The 22,856-nt window shown below is 38.7% G+C and overlaps 1 protein-coding gene across 2 annotated transcripts in view; it reads right to left on the minus strand.

Annotated features, from left to right (window-relative positions):
* Nucleotides 1-22,856, minus strand: part of AFG2A (AFG2 AAA ATPase homolog A) — a 207,055-nt gene that overhangs the window by 163,364 nt on the left and 20,835 nt on the right. For both annotated transcript variants that reach the window (XR_012633565.1, XM_074905127.1), the window contains exons 10-11: nucleotides 15,988-16,142; nucleotides 7,906-8,115 (exon numbers count right to left, since the gene is read on the minus strand). Coding sequence is in view for 1 of the 2 variants with exons in the window: in XM_074905127.1 (XP_074761228.1) it covers nucleotides 7,906-8,115; nucleotides 15,988-16,142 (365 nt within the window). In the remaining variant the exon portion in view is untranslated. The remainder of the gene's footprint in view (nucleotides 1-7,905; nucleotides 8,116-15,987; nucleotides 16,143-22,856) is intronic.

The raw sequence follows: 22,856 nt of genomic DNA on the forward strand, positions 1-22,856 counted from the left end.
ATAAAAAACAAGGAAAAAAGAATTCTTTACCTTTAAAATATGAGCAGAATAAGCTCTTGAAAGATTAACTGCACAAAAGATAAAACCCTTGTATACAGGCTGCAACATGAGATAAGCTTGTGTACACCTGGTCATGACAGAAGTTCTCAAAGTGTTTTTAAACTGCAAGAGAAACATCTGGTATCCCTGAAGTTAAAGAGTAGCAGTAATTTTTCCAAGCAGTGCTTAAAACCACTTGCAGATTTTTTCCACCTGAAAATACTGGGGTAGCGACTTTCAACAGATAGGAAATTTAGTCAGTGACTTTCCTCTATAAATCATTTTTTTACTATATTGACAATCAGATAAATTATGCACTTATGTTTGTTGAGTCAGATGGACACAGCTCCAGATTACTCCAGCACACAGCTCAGTCTACTCTCTCCAAAAACACTGCCATAACCTCACGTGCAGGTTCAGGGCTCTAACACAGACACACTAAACTATGCTAGCCAGAGAGTATTACTCATATTTTTAAAAAATCCAATTAATTAGAGAATTTATATCACTTCCTACAAATTATAACTCTACAATAGATAATGCACAATTCCTTCTCTGTCATGTTCAAAGTAGAAATGATCAGACATTAAAATATCAGTCATAATTAATATTTAATTTCAAATGATGTATCTAGAAACTGAGCTCAGTATGGTGAATCTCAAAAAGAAAAAAAAAAAAAAGATGGGGGTGCCAAAATTAGTTTTCAACTGTTCACAATGTATACCTATGGCATTCATCACCCACACTCGGACATCTGCACCTGAGTTAGACATTCACACAGATCTGGACAGACAGACATCTACCTCACGGATGCAACGCACCTCACTGATGTGCTCGTTTCTCATCAGACTGCAGGAAAAGCACAGCCAACCAGAGGAACACAGACAGTCAGGGGAGGGAAGCTTTATCCCACCTCTACCAGTACATCTTTCATGGAGTTAAAACCAGCATTTTGGTTTTGACCCCACACCTTTTTTAAAAAATTCTTTCCAATCCCATGACAATGAAGGTAAGATGATCTACTACAACAACATTAACTGGTTTGGAAGAGACTCGGGAATTAGCTACTTAGTTTTTGATACTGTAATCTTAACAACAAAATGCTACCCCATCCCTACCACAGTCAAACCAAAGCAATGTATGACTCAGGCTGGCTGCAGGAAAGAGAGTTAACAAGGTACACAGTGAGACTTCCTTTATTTTAACAGTAAGGCTATTTCTAATGCAAAGGTTGTATGTGTGTGATTTGGTAATTGGCTACGCTACATAGAAAAATATTTGCTCAGAAAACGCATTATATTTGCTTGTTAAGAGTAAAGCCTACTACTTCACTTTCAATGCTGTTTAATGATTTAATCTGCATCACTCACAGCTTCTCAGCACAAGTAAACTCCAGGCTGAGTGCCACACACCATTTTAATCACTTCCTCTCCCTCTGACCTGCATTCCAGTGGACCTTGAAAACTTTTCTGACATCTGTCTGATGTTTAAAAAAATTTAAATTTCAGCAGGTGCTTGTGGGTTCCAAAGTATCTAAGGGAGCAGGCTGGCATCCTCAGTCCTGGCGGTGAAGTTGCTAAAAGCAGCGTGTAAGTCAAACTGCGAAGGCAAATAGTCATTTTCTTTATTTGCTTGCCTCAGAATTCACTTGTTTGCCATTTGCCTCAACTAGCAAACTTTAGTGACAATCTTTTGAGGCTTCTCTACACAATACAGAAGAGAGTATTTGTAGCATGCAATGAAATGACTGGAAACATTGAATTAAATTCACTATATGCACCAGTGCTTTCAGAGGGGGCCCTCTTCATCACTCAGGCATAGCTGCCACTCAAATTCACCAGGATTTTCCATGCTTATGAAGCACAGGCACGGCAGTATCAAGTCGGACGTGAAATTCTATCATGACAGAGTTGAAGCGGATCTAAAAATAACCCATCCCACTCACCTGCCCCATCTACAGAGAAATCCCTTTGCAAGTCATTCCCGTTCATCACAGATTTTCAGCACCTGTTCCTATTTATTACCACTTTTAGCTATAGGCTAAAGGGCTGCCATTCTCTACTCTGTCTACGATCAGGCTTGGCACCACTGGGGCAGTATCCATGTAGGATCAAAATATCATCGTGTAAGACAATACAAAATTAGACATCCGTGCTGCAAAATATATCTGGCTGCTCACACTTCACCCCTCCAGCAACACCCCACACTGCAATTGCTACTTTTACTGGATTGCTGACAAAACCGTGGTAAATTTGAAGAGAGAGAGAAACTAAGTGCTAATAAATATTAATCTTGCGAAGTAATTGAGAAAGGACAAGGAAACAGAGACAGGATTATTTTTGGATCATTTTCTGCCTGAACATTCACTTTTGGGAAGCTTATGCTAAGAATTGATGAATGCCTTATTTTTAGTTGAGTACAATACACAGATAGCTTCAGGATTAAAAGAGTTCATTAAAGCATCTCAAATTGTTATCCTTTGTATAAAATATTATTTTTCAAATACAGTTAAGTTTCACTATCTGCTAATTAACAAGTTACTGTAAATGTGTTCCTATGGACATTTTTCCTACGGAAAATTTTTGGAAATTTTATCAAAATGTTCGCCAGGGTTTCTCATAAAACTGCACTGCTTCTTTATTTTTCATCTTAAAGCACCAAGCTTTCTTGTTTCATGCTTCTGCCCACTAAAATCCCCATTAATAGGCTAAACTATCTCCCCAAAATTCAGTGACAGTTCCTCACAAAGCAAAGCAGTCGGCCTTTCCAAGCCTCATTAATCTGCTTGAGCTGTCACAGCCAAGAGCTGAAGGGAAAAGCAGAGGAAACTTCAACTGGAAAATATTTTGACATAATTGACCCAGATGACAAACTAAGCTTAAGCACATGTCAAGCACAGGGAGTGGTACAAAATCATCGGCAGGGTCATACAGGAAGTTAAATCAAGCCAAGGTGAAGTCAGAGCTCCGAGAACACTGTATATTTTTGTAATTACTGCTAATTGAAAAAAAAAAAAAGAGCGCTCAGCCCAAGCTCTTAAGTAACAGCAAATAAAGTGTCAGGAATATTTTCAAACCTTTCCCCTGCCCCAATCCATAGCTGAAGCTCCTAATAAATGCAAATAATATTTTAGAACAGTGTAGTACAACATCATCTGTACCATCAGTTTTCTTAGTGTTAATGTCCTTAAACACTACTTACTGTCACTCGTGGGTTTGGATTGTTGTTTTGGGGGTTTTTTTAAGTATTGCTTCATCATGTTTACAACAATTAGTGTGTCTCAGCTGAATTCCAAGGGGTTTAACCTTTGGAAGTCTAAATTTTCTGAAATTGTAAGCTGCTTTTTGTCACTATCACTGAGTTTTTGCATTGGTTGTGATTTTAAACAAACAAATATTAAAAAGCACTAAACAGGAGGAGGAAAACCAATGCTTCCAAAACCATTACAAGCATATAGAAGTTACACATTTTTTTTCTTGTTATTTATTTTGTAAACTCTGGTAATCTTGTTGGACAGGAAACAGAACTCAAAGTCCCCTGTTGATATAATCCTCATCAAAAGCCTCCTGAAATTATCAGAAAATCTCCCTCTGGTTTTAGCAGGCTGAGTAAGAAGATAATGCAGAGCAGAATACCATCAACAATGTACCTTCCCTCCACTATGCAGCATCCCAAGCTTATGGGCAACTCAAGGGGCAAAAGGATTTTCTGATCCCTGTGGCCCTTATGGTACCGTCAGCTAAGGAACACACTATAACTGGGTGATGGAGTTTACCCGAGTAGGTACCGTGATGGTGCCTCCCAGCCTGACAACAAAAGAGCGAACTTCAGCATTCATTTTGGAATAGGTTAAAAATAAAAAAAGCACACTGTTATTTTTATTTGGTAGTGAAACTAATTACCTACATACCACAATAATGAGAGAAAAAAAAAAAAATCCACAGACATTCTATGCAAGTTGCTTCCCAGGAAAGCAACAGAAAATCCATGAAGAAAAATAAGACTCATTAGATTCTTAGGACAATATAATGATACAAGTTTTCTTAAGAATAAAATTTTAAAAAACAATCCAAGAGGATAGTCATAACAAATCTAAATAAACTAAGATTCAAGACAAATGCAAATATAATTTTCTATGACATACAGCAAGATAAGGAAGTTTCCCCCAAAAATATTCTTAGCATATCACCATAAAGTCTTAGTGGTCTAATCAACATATGTCTCAAAAAAGCAGTCAGTTAGAGCTGACCCTAAGTGCAGAAACTGCCAAAACAGTACAGAGAGATAGCCACAACAAACAGTCAAAAGAGGAAAAAAAGCCCACAGAAATAACAGTGACAAAGGGTTTAATTTTCTTCATGTTCAGTTTCAGAAAGCTAGATGACATCTAAAGCAAAAATGTCAGAGACAGTTGTATATAACAGAGAGGTGTCATCAGCCTGGCAGAAGCTGAAAATTATATTCCCCATCCTATTAATACTGGTAGGTTCAGTATCCGTATACTGTTTTCTTTTCCTATTAGTAAAAGAAATGCATAAAATACATTTCAGAAGAAAATTACTAACTTTGGGGCAAGCACAAGAGTGTGAAGAAGCACCAGAGTGTGTATAATAGAAGGCTGACTGAAATAAGAATCCAACTAGATCAAGAAGTATCGATAAGTCAAGGCTGATGTTCAATCCTGAAGAATGAAAAAATTATCCTAATTCATTCCTTCACACAGTCTTATGCTTGCTTGTATCCATGACCGCAAAACACTGAAAACTCTCCAAGAAGTTGAGAACAATTCAATTGTCTTTTTGTATGAGAGGTTTGGGAGGGGCCATAATCAAGATAACCACTAAAACCCTGAAAAGCCTCAATTCTGCAAGACATTTAGAAAAAAAGATGGTAGAAGGGAGCAGGAAGAGCCATCCCCTGCAAAGTGGTTGACAACCTCCTCCCCAGTAAATTTAGCAAATATATTGTATTAGAGACAAAGGAAGTCAAGTGAAGGAATAAAAATAAACGATTCCCCTTAGGAATTATATGCAAGATTACTTTGTAAAACAAACCAACCAACCAACTGCTTTTCTCTGGAAAAGCAAAAGGTCACCAATCTTGATGAAAATGTAGCTATAAAAAGTTTTGGCCAAATATCAAAGAGCTTGTTTACAAAAGGGCCACATTCATTGTAATACTAACCATTCAAACTTCACAATAGATTTCAGGAGAGAACAGGATGCAACGTCAGACATCTGTTATCACATTATTTTCTTCAGCTCCTCTGCTCAGAAATTATGTCTAGACTTTGCCCATCTTCAAACCTTATTAGAGGCAAGTCAGACATGGGCTGGAGGCTGTGCCGTTTTGACCGTGCCTCATACAGCATTATCACAACCAGCCATATCCAAGACACACGGAAATGTCACATTTTAACAGATTACGTATAACCCCCCTGAAGTACCTCATTTAAGAGAGCCAGCTGTCCAAACTGCAGACATTGAATAGACACATCTGGAAAAGAGTGCAAAGCTTTCCTGGAGCCAGGCTGAGGCAGGGCTGATACCTGGTTGCACCCAAGCAGGACAGCCAACTTAAGACAAGTAGAGTACATTCAGCACTTCCCAAGAGAGTTGGACTCACTCTGCCCATGTATCTTAAATGTAACGTGCAGACATAATAGGTCCATCTTCCAAAAAAAATCACTGGACCAAGTAAGCACTGCATGTAACATACTTGATTTCCTCTAAGGTTTCCTGTCCGCAGTCCATTGTCGAGAAGGACCCAAGAACCTGAGCCACCTAAATTATCCTGGAAGAGTACACATATCCTACAGCCTGTACAGCAGACACTTTTCACCAAAATTACTTATTTGGGGCAGGAGAGACTGGAAGGAAAATGAAAGTCTGAAAAGTAAGTTACAAAGAAACACACTTCCATTTCAAAAAGCCTGATATCAGTTCCAGGGACAGATATTTCAGACATAATGCAGAAAACGGGAGAATTAATAGGACTATAAGCAAGAAAAGAAAAATCCCCTCTGTCAAAAAAATCCACCCCAAACACCAAAAAATTCATCTACTTTGGATTTATTGCAGGAACACATGCAGTGGAAATTAATTCTTGCCTGTTGTGCTTTAAGAAGTGCTACACAGGCAATGATGTTTAACACATTTAGTACATGATGGATGTTGCCTTTTCTGTCCAGGAAGCAAATGTGAAGTTAGAGAAAGTGGGCTATGTTCCCTTCCTGGAGTCAACATATCCAAGGCTGGACATGCTCCAGAGATGTGCTTCTTGAAACATCTGTACATTCAATATTCAACCAGTTCCAGGCCAAGGGATTTAAACCGACAGGGAATAAAAGGCAGTTTCCCCAAGCCAGCCACTTCTGCGGCAGCTTGTCAATGTCAGGGGAGTTTGCACCATCAGAACTCCACCATGAAGAAACACTGTGTTACTGTACAAAAGCATTTCGTATCAGTGAACCTTTGGATAATTCCTATTCAGCATAAGCCACCTTTTACTTTGGACAATTAACTGCATCAGTAAAAATGTCTGATGGAGTCTGCTGAATACAGGATAGCAGCAATGTTCAATTTTTAACTGTTTTTTTTTTTTCAGACTGCTACCTTGTTTCACCACCCTCTCAGGCACCAGTACTTTGGGTGAGACAAAGGAATGTTTTCTTTTAAGCAGCACAGGAGGAAGAGGTTACCTTGTTTACCAGTAACTCTGAAGTACAAAGAATTACTTTGTCTTTATGGAAGAGGCAGTAAAGGTAGTGTTTAAGGGCTGAGGTTTTCAAGGCTGCTCTGGTTGATGTGACCGTGACCCAGCGGCCTGTCTGCAATACCAGGAAGCACAGGCAGTGAACGGTTGCTGGCTTCAGGGTCAGTGCAACTACCTCTGCTCCCAGACAGAACAGGATCCAGAGCCACAGTTACAGTGTGTCTGAAAAGATAGGCAGAGGAGGAAGCCGTGTAGAAACTAACACAGAAAGCTTTGTGAGTAAAGAGATGGTCAACAGACAAGAGTCCGTGATGTTACTGCTGAGGAGATACTTATAAAATACTTAAACAAATGTTTTTTCTTGCACTTCATTAACATTCTGACACAGCTGCATGACTACCCCATGTGGAATCACTCTATCGTTTTTTTCTTCCTATGCATTGAAGCTCAATATAATTATTAAATAACTTCCACTCATACGTTTTCCATACAACCCACAGTAATCAATTACACTGATTCATAGGCAATGAAATCCAAAATTTTTCTATGAAGTGTCTCTTAATGCCGAGAAAATATCCCACTTATCCAAGAGTACTCCAAACAACTTTTTTGCAAACTTACTAAAAATTGATGAACTATTTCCCCTGAAAAAAGGCAAATAGGGCAAGAAAAAAATCTGTAATGAAACATGAACAGTAAGATAAAGAGAGGGACTTTCTGGAGGAATGAAAGGGAATGTAAGAAATGCGATGATAGTATTTCCACACAAGCCAGTAATAATCACAGTAGAAAATCTATCCACTATCTAGAGTTGTATTTCATTTATACTGGTTTAAGAATTTCATTGTTTTCATTTTAAAAAATATTTTTTAAAATGCAAATAATTAAGGTGTCATTACACAGCTTACCCACTCATCCAACATATAATTTCTATGCTATCATAAAGTAAATAATAAAATTTTAAAAAGCATGCAAGAAAGCACTAGTCCTTTTCATAAGAAAAAACAAAACTTACTTGCTATTTACAAGGTGTTTGCTGTAGTATATATAACAATCAGAAACACTAAGAACCACTGGATTCTAACATGGGAAACTGGTAAACTATTAATTGTTATGCCCAAGGTTAAGACAATGTAAGACTAAATGGCCTACCTTCACTGCCAAGAAGTTGAGACCACTTTCATGAGCCAAAGCTTTTGCTATCATTGTTTTTGAGCACCCAGGAGGTCCATAAAGCAGCACACCTTTTGGAGGCTGAATCCCCATCCGGATGAAGGAGTCGGGATGTTTGAGGGGCCATTCAACTGCCTGCTTCAATTTCAGCTTGACGTCTTCTAGTCCTCCTATGTCTGACCAAGATACCTGCAAAGCAGACCATTTTGTTGAATTCAGACAATGGAGCAACACTATTAAAAAAGAAAACAAAAATGCTCTGTAGAATACATACTGATTATTTCATTAAGTTGTTTTTAATGAGTTGCTTCATCAAAAAGCCTTTTTTTAAAGAAGAAGCAATTATTAATAGTCATACAAAGCAAAAGGGGACTAGACTTATGCTGGAGGACGTAGGTAAAAATATTCTGTATCTACTTCAAAAGTCAATAACAAAACATCAAAAAAACCCAATAAAATGACAGCATGATCATACACGCAGCAACAGTTTGCGTGATCACTAGCAAAGTCACGACTCAGTTCTCTTGTTTTTTAATGTGATGCTGATGCAGAATTTGGAGATTACTTTGGTATCTTCCCTGAAGAAAAGGACTGTATGAGCTCAAGCTGGTTTTATTTATAGCTGCAGAGCAAGGCCCTGATCCCAGCTGTATAATCCCACTAGTTGTGTTAGAAGTTTGGGGGGTTTTTCCACTTGCCAATACTATCACTCCCATACAGGACTTGGGCACTGGAGATTTCACTAGGAGCTTGAGAACAAACAATCCTCCAAACAGACAAGTATCTACAGAAAATAAAAACAACGCACAAAAAAGCAACACTTAAACCCGACTGCAGTTAAACAACTGCAGTTAAACTTGCTCTGCTGAAGACACAAGACAGGCTTGTCAGACATACATCAGGACAGAACTAATATGTCCTACCCAAAACAGCAGATGGATCTAAAACCTGCTACACCTCTTCCCACACTGCCATCAACAAGCCTGAGACTTTCCCCACATCCTCCAGCCTGTTCTTTGTCCTGTCACCATCCATTCCCATCCACTTTAAATATTAAACATGTCAAGACGTACCTAAATCAAATCATCTTCTGCCTTAAAACACTCTTCCAAAAATTCACTAGACATAAATCACCATTCAGCTCTGGGAAGTCAGCTACACTTGAAAGGCAAACAGTGTATTACTGAGAGGCAACATATTGCGTTTCTCCTGACTTGAAAACTGGTGTCACTTCATGCCTTGTCCCTTTTGCTGTTTTCCTGATACCAGTACACAGAGTGGAAACTAAAAGTAGGAAGTCCCTGAAAGAGGCAGTTCAGTCTACTACTGAAGTGGAAGAGGAGCATTTGGATATGGTGCAAACACTTTCGTGTAAGTCCAAGCAAACTGCAAACCAAAACTTCTCCTTGATTGTCAGTCTCTGACATAGAAGAAAAATCACAGAGAGAGTGGAGAGCAAACAGCTAAAATCAATACACATGGGTAAACCCCTCAGAAATATTCTGAGTTTAAAGGCTAACTGGAAGGTGAGGAGCTGCCAATCTGCTCCTTGCAGAACATCACCTCTCTCACACCAGGAATATGCTACAGGAACTCTAGGAAAAAAAACTCTTTCCTCCTCTTAGTGACCAAAAGCTTCTGGTTCTTAAATATCTACTTTATAAGCCTTGGGGAAGTATGAAGTATGTAGAGCTGATCACCACTGCCTACTAAGAAGGATCTGAGAGCAGAGGGATCTGCTAAAGGCAGGATTCCCTTATGGAAAAAGAAAAAGAAACACAAGAAAACCAGTAAAGGTCAGAGCAAAGTGAAAAGTGAACCAGACACAGCAGAGCATCCTAGCAGCATGGGGAGGCAAGATTTTAGCAGGGGCATTATCAAAGCAGCATGCCACTTCTGGTAACTTGCAAGCCGACTTTTGCAGCCTGACAATATTCCCTTCTGAAGTGCTGCTTTGTGCTACAAGCAAGACTAACTGCACAAATCAGATTAAAGGAACGGTAGTAAACATGAAAATGGGCTCTGCACGAGTCTCTAGTCTTGAAAGTGTATGAATTCAACAAAAACAGTAAAGGGAAAAATTCCACAACACTATGGAAACGAAGAGGGAAACAAGAGCATGAATTCCTACCACCTAACTTTAAGCTGGGTATCTTGGCCTAACCAACCCAGTCAAAAGGGACAGAGAGACTTCTCAGAGCAATTTGGCTTTGTACAAACTCTCTGTCAAAAGTCCAACAGGTGGTCTCACATTCAGTTTCTCACTTTCCTTTAGAGGGAACATATGGCAACCAATTTAGGTACCTCAGTTTAAAGGTAAGAAGAATTCTCCCTTCCACCTGAGTTTTAACAATAAGAGACAAAAATCCAGAGACAAAAATCTGCAGATTTTTAAAGAAGCAAACATAAAAGTTTATAAAAAAGTGAAGACGTGTGTCAGATACTACATTTGCATCTTGTCACTGTTCCACCCATGCAAACCACCCCTTTTCATTCAAATTTCATGGTCAAGTAACATAATGAAACTCAGGACGGTTAATCCCAATCTTCTCTTATTCTAAAAGTTGGTGTCTCTAAGTCAGATCTGAAACAGTGTCAGTGTTTTAAATTTTATTATTAAAACACCTATTATAATACTATCACTACAACCCTTAATTCTACCTAGCAGCTCTGTAAACTGCACAGAACTAAATCCTGGCACTTTTAAACAACTTTTTCTTAGCGAAGAAGACATACATAAACTTGTTCTCATTTTTCAGTAACAATCCTTACTCCTATCTGGTAAAGCATGGACAAGTCCCCTGTACTCCACATTCGTGAGGCCACATCTTGAGTATTGTGTCCAGTTTTAGGCACCTCAATACAAGAGAAATATCGAGGTGCTGGAACGAGTGCAGAGGAGGGCAATGAAGCTGGTGAAGGGCCTGGAGAACAAAGCCTGTGAGGAGTGATTGAAGGAGCTGGGACTGTTTAGTTTGAAGAAGAGAAGGCTGAGAGGAGACCTCATCACTCTCTACAACTACCTGAAAGGACATTGCAGAGAGGTTGGAGCTGGTCTCTTCTCACAGGTGATTAGTGACAGAACAGGAGGGAATGGCTTTAAACTGCAACAGGGGAAGTTCAGACTGGACATTAGGAAAAAATTTTTCCCAGAAAGAGTGGTCAGATAGTGGAACAGGCTGCCCAGGGAGGTGGTGGAGTCACCATCCCTGGATGTGTTTAAGGGTTGTTTAGATGAGATGTGGGGGGAATATGGTGTAGGGGAGAACTTTGTAGAGTAGGGCTGATGGCTGGGCTCAATGATCCCAAGGGGCTTTTCCAACCTCAATGATTCCATGTGATTCTGTGAGTCATTCCTGTCATCACGCCTTTCTAGCTAAACAAAGATTTTGACAAACATGAACAAGAACTTCTTAAAACTAGTTAAGCTATTGGAAATTCCCTGTAACTTTCATCAACAGAAGACAAAATCCATTAGCAGTACTTTGCACAGACATAAAAAGCCAGAGGGAAAACACCTAAATGTTAATTTTACCCTCTTGCATATATTCAGACTATTGCAGAAGCCTTCTGAGGCATTATTCAAATTATTTTTCAGACCCACTACATGTCATTTAACATCAACACAAGTGACAGAACTGTACAGAAAAGGTGAAGTAGGGACACCTTACATAGGTTGTTTTTTGTAATCTGGAGATTTACTCTGATTTTACTTACATTTAAAATCAGAAAGGAAAGAAAAGGGAGAAAACTGGGTCAGGACACACAAACAGGGGCACTACATGTGAGCTTGTTCATTATGAGTTAAAAAAGAAAATTATTAACTAGTCAAAAATTCACTTAACTTATTTAGAATTTCTGTAATACAAGGTGTGTAATTCAAGCAGCAGTGGTGTTAAAAGCAAAAATAGCTAATAAAACACTACCTTCACATTCTGGTCAAGTCCTAAATCAAATAACAAGAAAACACTCAAATTTAAGAATTCTTTTAGATTCATATAAGCTTGGAAGAACTAGGTGGGTTCATCTTGCACACAAATCCTCCGTAACTTCCTGACTACAATTAACACAAACTCTAGTGCACACATTCGGACAGCTAGTTATGCTTCTTTTACCTGCACATGAACTCCGAGGAAAGATATTGCAACACAAGCAATGAAGTGTGATATTCTGTCACTGTGGAAATGGTTTTAAAGACTAGCCTTGGGGCTGAGTTTACACATACAAAGACAGTGCTCTGCTACAGTGTGTAAGACACCAAAATTTCATTACTGCCATAATCTTTAGCTCTCCCCAGGTCAACAACTCAGAACACGATGCAGAGCAGCAACTCCCCAGAGGTTGTTAAGCAGCAGCAATAAAGAAATAAAGCAGACATGCAAAGGATGTCTCATCCAGAACCTTTTGGCTGCAAAGACACAAATCTGAGTGTTCAATTACAGTAAAGGGAGTGAAACAGGCAAGCAAAACCCATAGCACTCTACAAAAATTTCAGAAAGACCCATAGGAGAGGGAGGAACGGCAACTACAGCGCAACTCTCCAAAGAACTGGAGTATTAACTTCCTGATTTATAATGTGCATCCTCTCTCCCCTAAATCCCTCCTGAAGAAAAAGCAGCCTTCTAAAAAGGTTGTAACATATAGCAAAGTTCAAGAAAGGTTCTGTAAAAACAGAAAACAAGATGCTACCTGGAACCAGGCAGCAAGTATTTTGCATTTACTTTGGTCACGGGCAACGTGCACAGCAATTCCAACACAAGTGGAAGAACAACAGAATGCAGAAAGGAGAAACACCAAAAAAAAAAAAAGAAAAAAACAACCAACCTTAAAAGCACACGGTGGCACCTCTAACTCCAACAGCTCTTCCTGCACACAAGCTCACTTTCTGTCTACTGCCCCAAAATCACTTCATTTTGGCTGTTTTCCCCACCAGTAATTTTAAGTATGTTTAGAATAAAAAAAAAGCTCAGTTCATGTCAGTGACAAACCCCCTAATAATTAGCACATCATAGAGCACTTTTCAGAAGCAGACTGCACAGCATGCTATAAAGGTTATCAAATATCCTCAGACACCAAGAAGTGACTTGCTCAAGGCCACCCAAGTCACTTCTAATATATCTCCTTGTTCTTTAGCTACAAGTCTACACATAACAAGGTTATTATATATTTTAAATATAACAAAAGACTGCAACAGAGCAATTTAGCCTAGCAGTGTTCTAAACAACCAAGCAACTAGTGCTCAATTCTAGGACCTAAAAAGAAAAGATTGACTTAAAAAACAAGTTTTCTTTACAACCTACTCAAAATTCTGCAAATTTCAGAGAACGAGCTCTGTGTTGATTAAACAATTTGGAATTCATGGTAAAAAAGTAAATCTTTTCATTTAGCATCAGAGATGATACCAGCTTCAAAAAAAACCAACAGCCCACAAATGGCAAAGGTGTCATGACAATAAGGGAAGGAGCCCTTCAACCAAATTAATTTACTTGGGGCGTTATTTAGAAGTTACTTTGAACTCTTCTCATTCAATTGACACATGGCTACTGCAAAGTAATGAAAGATGAAAAAAAACCCACCATTGAAAAACAGAAAGTTAAAAAAAAAAAAAAATCACAAAAGTCTCAATTTAATTCAGCATGTATGTCAACGGTGTTACTTGTAACTAACTTCATAGCCCAAAAGTTCCATCCACACCAAAAGGGTTGCCAAGTGAATATCACCTCTGCAATAAACAGCAAAAAAGTGTATATTATTAATGTAGCTCAGACTTCTGTCTTCTCTTTGGAAAATAAAAATAAAAATCTCATAGCTGATCACTTATTTAGCGTTTGAAGTTATTTTTAGCAAGGAATTGTTAGACAACAGTGTTAAGGTCAGATTTCAAAACAAGAAGGAATGTAATCCCCAATTTTCTAACAAATTTACCCACACAGTTAACTGTCTGGCTGGAAAGCTTCTGGGGCAAGGAGAGTAGGGGAAGAAAATTTTATCCTTACAAAGTATCTGGAGATTAATCAAGATAGGATGATTGCACAAAGATACATTAGCCAGGAAAAACAAAACCAAAACACAAGTTTTAGGTTTTTTGAAGAAAACAGGACTCTTGTCTGGTTCATGCTTTCTGTTTTCCACACACTCAGCTATAATGTTTACACTCTGGTAAGAAGTTTCTTCCAATGCACTGCCATCCTAGACACCTAGCTGCAGCATAACCAAGTTCCTTCAACTAACCCACGGACTTGAGCTGATTTAGGGCACTTCCCCACCTCAAGTACGAATAGTAATGGAGTAATTAGCCTTGAGGCTGGTGGTGGTGTTACAAACCTGGATTTAGCTACTGTGACTTTCATGGACAGCTCTGTCAGTATTTCCAGGTATTTAGATTGCATCTGAGCATGCACAGGTACCCTTGTTCTAGTAAGCTGGTAGCTCTGCAGCCCAAAATAATGGTTAAATGGAATGGCAGCCCCTCAGTTGGCAAGCAATATGGGAGAACAAAACCTGTTTGCATCTGGTCCTTTAGACTCCACTTCAAACTCACACGAGGCAGCAAGCAGATGGCCTGAAATATATCCATCTTCATAAAATATGCATTATTTTGTAAAAATGCAGGTCCTGTCAGCACAAAAGGAATCTGCACTATGTTGTTATCTTCTCTTCAATAAGAAATGAATTTCAGTAGTATTCCAGGGACTCAGCTGGTGTTTAACAAATAAAAACAAGAGACAATCAAGGAAGCCACTGGCAGGACGGTTCAGTGGACAACAGGAGCCTGAGCAGTAGGCTGACCTGGATTCCAAACAGATTTTGTGCAGTACCTTGAGATCTGTCTTTAATGTGCTGTTTAGCATCACTCCATCTGGCTCCAAATGGACTGCCATGTCCAAAAGACACAGCACAGTGATAGTGACATGAGTCCAAGAGCCAGTAGCACAATAAGCAACGAGAGAATTAGTAACTCTGGTTCTCAGCAGAACTAATTAGCCCTTGTGGATATTGATGCCACTACAGCATTTCCAGGAAAAGCTGTCTGGGGACAGCCCAGGCATTTCCACCCAGCACTTCACTGCACAGCGTGGACTCTTAACAAGCCAAGCGTGATATCCGAGCTGGCTGTGTGCAGCATCCTGTTTGCAGATTTTATTTCCCATTCCTATAGTTTGGGAATAAGGGTCTACAGTTGTGCAATCTAATTCCCAGATGACTCATCTTCATGCAATGAGACATACATGTTTTCTTCTAGGGCTTGGGGAGTTGCTGAGAAACACCAGCACAATGGCTTGCAGAGTCAAGATTTAATAAGAATACATTTTCTTTTGCTGAATCTTCTTAAGTCAGATCAGTCTCCTTAGATCAGATCAGTTCCCCAGCTCAATCTATGTTGTGTCTGCTACTGAACTACTATAATACATAACTGTGAGGGCAGTGAGTGGGGTAAAGATGAACCTTGCATCACCCGAAGAACTGTTCATATAAGGATAGCCCCTGTCAGGTAACCACTTGGCACTGATAACCTACCTACAGTATCTAATTCTGCCCTCAATTAAAACCATCTAATGCCACTGAAGATGTTCAAGCCACAGTAGTATGAACTGCACTTAGAATTAGTCAACTGCTTTACATAAAATCACAGCAGTCAATCTCTCCACAACTTTGTTTTAATACACTTTGGTTACAAATGCTAACAGTTGGTTTCTGCTTGTGCTTGCTTTACAAAAGGCTCCAGCTTTCACTCCAGCTATTCAAGATCTGCTTTGAGCAGACATCTTAAAATTTTTACTCCATTAATCCCCTCAGCATATAAAAATACAGATCAGGAGATATACTCCTGCACTGCCAACTCTTCCTAAAGCATTAGGAAATTAAGCTTCTGTAAATGGGTCTTCAAAATGATAATTAAACAAATATGCAAACAAACAAAAAGATGATGCACAATATCTACTGGTAACTTCAGGCTCTCACTTCACAAAATTCCTCTTTTTGTAGGGCATTTCAACACCTAACTGCAACTCTTAACGTGGCTCTAACAACGTTACTAACATATTGCAAAAAATAACTTACTTTTGGCACGTCAACTGCCACCTCTCTCATGGCGCTGGGCCTGACATCATTCATCCCCTGAAGGAAGTCATTGAAAGCAATCATCACTGACCCAGCCACCTCATTGTCTAATAGGTTGGGTCTTTTCCCCAGTGCTCTCCGCAATGCGTACAAACCTATTAAAAAAAAGAAAAAAACAAAAACAAAAACCAAACCATGGAAATATGTAGATTTCCTCCTGGTTCTCATAAATGTAAGTGTACAACACACAAACATGCAGCAAGACTGGAAAGGAAATGATCTTCAGAAGAATGTCTTGATGCCAGGCCTTAACTAGGTCAAAGAAAAGGCAAGACACTTCTGATGAGAGCGCAAGAAAAAGGGGATTTAATGACCACAGACACAATATAACCTAAATCTGTTCCAAACAACAAAATGAAACAGCCTTGTCCCTGTCTTCCCAGAGATGAAGCTAACAGGGCAAAACCTCCAAATGTCCATACGTCAAGTCAAACATTTCTAAACCACAGAGGAAGACGGATAACAAACATTCAAGGCAAATATTAAATCAGCTCGTGTAAGACATGTGCAACCTTGTCTATTCCTCTAATATCAGGACTGTGTTTTCCAAGTTGCTCTAAAAAACAAACTTGTAAGATTTCTTCTACTTTCATTAGAAGCCTATTTCGCTATCTAGCAAAATGCCAGATACCTCTATTTGTCTTGATATGCAACAGACGATCCCCACGACAGTCAATAGCTCTTCATTGCCTTCAGCGATCACACTTTTCAAACACAGGCATAGTTTTTACCTTCTCCTTTGTTTGGCCAAATCATTCTCATACAATACCTATAAATCTCAATGCTAATTCCTAGCTTCCCCCTATAATTCAATCTTTCAAAAGCCACACAAGTCGCACCCACTCACACATCAATGTATCAGTGCTCCTCAGCAGGACCAAGCAGTACCATCTGTAGCTCCCAAGCATTCCCCAGAGAGCGTAACTACAGCCCCCATTGTGCAAGATGCCCAGAAACATCATGGTTTTCCCACTCTATAATTATGGCCTTTAAGGTCTAATATAATTTGGTGTTCTATTGCTTCTATTGCCAACCTTGTTCTATGAATGGAAACTGGTGAATGTGTCATTTCGTATATTACATGAGTATAACCTTATATACAGGTATACACACATCCACACACATGCAGATAATGTAATATCTGTTGTCATGTGTTACAAAAGATGAGGCAGTATGACACCAGTTCACCTTGCATGACCATAAAAAGACAAACATCTGTTAAATCTTTTCTATATTTAACCAAGCAAAACATCAATTAGGGCTACATGAAAGAACAATAAAAGGGATAAGCCATTTCTGAAAACAGACATGGTTTTAACTTTCAGTGGATTGTACCTTTTTTCTATAGAGGCACTGGTAGATGCAGACATGCAAAGTTTCTGACAATGACAGGAATTCTGCATTTCCTACAATATATACAACGTGTGAAGAGATATAATATCTCCCCTGTGAAGCAGTACAGATGGTGTCTCTCCATAAACTGCCAATTACGGCAGTCTGAGCACCTGCATTTAATACCCAGGCTCTTAATACAATAATTGGGAAAAAAAAAAAAAAAAACAACCAAAAAACACCAAAACCCAAAACAAACGGTTTGTAATTCAGGTTTCCCCCTTCTCAGAACATCCAGAACTAATAAGACATATAAATAAAAACATTCCATGAGGCCAAGGAGAAAAATGAAAATCTGGTCACCAGAGGACAAGTATAAAATATAACTGACTCATTTTAACAACCCAGACAATTTTCATGTTATTCCTCCCCACCTTCTTCCTTCCTCTGAAACAGTTCATTTTAAGCAAACAAAAAACTTAAGCAAGACAACAGATATTCAGCCCCCCCCCAGATTTAAAACTTACATCCAAGCAAATAACAAACCCTACATCTTATTCTAGTGCCACTTCATCTAACTCTTTGGAGGGTGGGAACAGGTATTGGGATTGAGTCCTACATTTTCTCTTCCATGAAGTCAATTCACATGGCACTCTCACTTTAAAAAAATGAAATAATAAATAACATAGCATGAAATTAAGTCATAGAGAACGCAAGTGATAAAAATCTCTGCTCCTCATTTCTGTACCTATCTGTTCCATCACATACCAATTTAGCCCAGTGCTTACTGGATGCATTTTAATTGTATCACAGTTATCTTTTTTCCACAACATGGGGAAGTCTTAAAAACAAACAGATTTATTTTAAAAACTGAGAAAGAACAGCATGTAAAAATGCCCAAGGAGAACACTGCTCTGAAGGACCATTACTGCCAGCGCTACTAGGAGTACGAATGAAATTTCAGTCTTCAGCAGTGGGTTTGAAATGCAACAGCCTTGATCCAGAACAGAAATAAAGAGGTCATGGCTTTCCAAACAAAGCCTGAATTCATTTCAGCATGTGCATGCACATGCCACTGCACAGGTCAGCATTTAATTGAAACAATGTTTTACATTAAAACAATAATAAAAAACAGATTGAAAAAGAAAGCATGATTCTTCCTGTTTCCTCCTGTTATCATAATCATTTTTTCCTGCACTTCAGATTGACCTCTAACCAGAGGGGGAGAAAAAAAATCTTATTAACAGAAGGATACAAGCCAGTGGCTTGCCAGAGGCAAAAAAACACATCCTTGTCTTGAGACACTAAAAGATGTATTTAATGTAAGGAAATGCAGGATAGGGTGCAAAAGACACAGCTAGAAGCCACACAGAAGCAAAGGTGGTGAAATACTACAGCAAACCCAAGTTTATTACTACAGAAGTTATAACGCAGGTAAACTGCAGATTCAGACATAGCACCTCAGAAAAGATCGAGCATCTCTGCTTAGCTGTTGGGCATCTTTCGCATGGGAATGCTTTTGTCTGAGTATATGTCATTGCTGTAAACTGCCTGAGCACAGCACTTGTTTCAGCTTTGCTTGTTCCTTTTCAGATGCTACTTCATTCTTGGGGGTTAATGAATATCAATAGCCTTTTGGCAGTAACAGAGAATGCTCAGAAGTGGGCAAGTCGGTTTTCACTGTTTTATTACAGCAGAGTCCTGGGTGAGGAAGGATGCAGATGTAGTTATTCTGCCATATGGTCGGTGGGAATGTTTGCACAGGCATGGGCTACCTATTTCAAGTAAAGGGATACATGACTGGTGCCTAGGACTACTCTATGCAGAGCAGAAAATTAACTTGGGAGGCAGTCTTTGCAATAGTGAGCAACATTGATTCTCAGTGGAGTATAAATGGAAAATCCCAGTTAAAAAAAAAAAGATAAATTAAAAGAAACATGTATAATAAGTCATGCATGATTACAAACAATGGAAAGTAAACAATTTGTTCCAGTTCAGCAACTGTGTACTCTACCTCACCAACTCATCCTGTCTGTCTAGAACAGAGGAAACTAAGTGGACAGGAGAGGGAAAAAAAACAGCAGAACACCCTGTCCTGGTACAGACGATCCTTCTTTGGTACCAGGCTATGCATGAGGTTGATAGCATTGTTTCTCTGTAAGATTTTCTTGCTCACAGCTTGGCTAAGTGTTGGCACATTAGATCATAATCACAAATGTCTAAGCCTAAAATAGACTCTACAACACTGCTATATTTGTCAGAGTCTGTGTATAATTATACACTACTGTAAATAATAGAAAGCATCCACTCAAAACGATGAACATGTATAGTTTAGGTTTCAAAAACAGAATATGCACAACACTTGAGGAAATTAACTGAACAAAACAAAGTTGTTAATCATCCATCTCTCACTGCCCATCAGCTACTTTTTCTGCAGATCCATCTTGTCTGGACTTACTCTACTGGAATCCGAATACCAGAATTTTTAAGTAGCTTCAAAAAAATTTAATTCTTCTGTAAAATTGTTTACAAAAATAAATGTTTCTTCTTTCCCCACTAATCTGACATTTCCCTCCAAAATTATTATGACCAAACCCAGAAGACACACACCATTTCTCCATGTGACAGCTGTCAGATCCAACATGACACTGCACTGCATGGCTGGAAGTGGAATGCTCAACATCATATGGAAAGATTTCAGCTTCCTAATTGCACCAGATGGGGCATATTTACATACTATACTTCAAAATTTAACAGTTTTATGCACAGAAAAAGCATTTCATGTAACTTAAAATAAATTTTGAACTTTAGAAACCATAAGAGAAGCATACCTGACTTCACAGGCAATGGATATAAAAGTTATTCCAGTGTTTAATATTTTTTGAAATAAGAAGATCTTCTGCTTTCTATTTGGCAATTTTTAATCAGCATGGCTTTCTGCATTCATTCATGACAACAATCCCAAAACTATACTAGGAAGTCTTTTATAGAACTTCGAGTATCACATGCTACAAAACACACGTATTCTTGAACATATCATAGCCTCATAAACAAAGGGAGTTTATAGCACCTCATTACATTAAGATCTCGAACGGTCAAATCCAAGAAAAAAAGAGAACACGTGTTATGTATGTTGTTTGCAGTTATGCATAAATAGAGTAACACAGACACAGCCTGCTTGCCTAACAGATGGAAGTCTCAACATTCCCTGGTACGGACCACTGCTCCCCTGAGAGTGTCCCACAGACACATCCTCACCTCTTCAGTCAATCTTTCACCCTGTGCAGCCTCAGCAAAACAGCTGTCCTACCCATCACGGTAAAACAGCACTAGGTAAAGTGCTGAGGGACAGCAGGGACGTGTCTAGGCAAAGGCTCTTTCTCCCATTACTCCCCAGATAATGGAATAACAGCACCAGGCAAGCATCTGACCTCTGTGGACCACTAGCAAGCATTCCTCTGACCTGGGAGCAGGAACCACCATTCACAGTAGCTGAATAATTCAGATTTATTCTTCCATTTGCATCCTAAGAAATTTCTACAATGTGGAGTGTTTTGTTTTGTTGTTGGTTGGTTGGATTTTGTCTTTTTTTTTTTTTTTCTCCCGGTGTACATAAGTATGGAATCAAACACACCAACAACTTTACCAAAGAATTAAAAAAAAAAAAAAAAAAAAAAAATCCATGGACCGGACTCTCATAAATGCTTTAAACTTACTTATTTTTTAATTTCATCTGCTTATAAAATCCATGCCTACTTAAAAAAAAATATTCAAGAAGCAGAAACCCTTACTTTTTCTCTTGAAACCATATTCTGCAATCTGTCTTTAGCTGCCAGCGCTACATGGGAAAATCCCTGAAGAACTTTCATATACTGTTTGCACAGGAAAGATAATGCCCTTAAATCCCTTGTAACCATAACATTGCAAATTCACTCAGCTAACCTGAGCACTAATCTACTGTAGGGATTATGTACGCGATTTATAGTCCTCCGTGAGGAGCTCTGGCATTTGCTGGAACATGTCTACGGAGCTGACTAAAAGTTGCTGAGAGGTATGAGAGGGGAGGGAAAGGAAGGAAGGAGGAACTGTATTTTCAAAACTTCTTTCATACAGGAAACAGTTTATTCACAGATCAGGTACACACACATCATTTATCCTAAAACAACGACAACAGAGGGAAATATGGAATACCAGACTGCCTGTTTCTAGCCTGCTCTCATACATAAGAGTACCTAAGCTAAGGTTAGTCATACATGTGTTAGCAGAAAAACAGGGACTGCCAGGCTGCCAGAATAGCAAGGGCAGAAAGACAAGAATCAACAGTTAGCAGCTAAATACTGGTCTAATTGTAATTAGGAACGCTGTCAAGTCAGAATATAGCTAAAAGTTAAAGTCAGGAGACTTAGAAAAACTTTGCCTGAAAATATTTAAGCTCTGTCCCCCAACAATAGCTATTCATTCCATATAGAAGTATTAATACCTACTGCTAATGGATTTTACTCCCACAGAACTAACACAGATTTACAAGTTAAGCTACATTTCACCAGAGGCTCTTTTATGTTCTTTTATCAATTAAAGAAAAGAACTAAGACTGCTTTCAGATCTTAAGTTTGCCATTATATATTCCAGGAAAACACTTTACCTGGAGCATGAGAGGGAGTCAGAAAACACTGAACTTTTCTCCTATAGTGGTGCCGCACAAATATTTCCGCACAAATAGTTTGTCTACTGTATAGCTGATGCTGTATAGCTGATGCTATAGCTGATGCTAACTTGTTCAGAAAAAAAACCACAGCTATGGAAAACCTAAATTTTTACTCAGATACTGAGAAAGCTTTCAACTTGGCAACCTGCAGATGAACATCTACTCCCAAACGGGTTAGTCTGGATCCTCTAAAGCCAGCAGAGCAAAACAGAGTGAGATGAATCGTAACGCGGTCAATCCCTCCCTCCCTATGTACTTTAAGTGGAACAAAACTCCTACAGATTTTTAGTATGGGAAGAATTGCACCTCAAGTGTATTTGAAATGAAGTCTATTACCTTTGCTGTTCAAGTTACATTTGAAACCAGACTCAGCACAAAAGATGAAAAAAAAATACAGTACCAATTGCTTCAAAGAGATGACACTGTACTTGAGCACTGGATGTTCCCCTGTTATAGTCACTCAAAAAATGTAAGAACAAGCCAACTGATCAAACAAAATTTTGAGAACTAAAGGACAGAAGTGTTAGCCAAAATTCAAAATATATCTGAATCTAGAAAGACAACTGTGTCAAATTAAATCCTGCCTAAAACAAGACAAAGTGACATAAATGAGTATCAGACACATAACGAAAAAAAGAACAGAGAATAAAATTAAAACAATTGCCTTTCCAAAATTAAAAAAAGTTACTGAATGCTTCTTAAAATGTAATATGCCTTTCAAACAAGTAATTTCTCCAAAAGTATGCTTTTATCTTGAAGAAGAAATAGTTTT

The sequence above is a fragment of the Athene noctua genome, chromosome 4 (genome assembly GCF_965140245.1).
Source record: "Athene noctua chromosome 4, bAthNoc1.hap1.1, whole genome shotgun sequence".
NCBI classification, from domain to species: domain Eukaryota; kingdom Metazoa; phylum Chordata; class Aves; order Strigiformes; family Strigidae; genus Athene; species Athene noctua.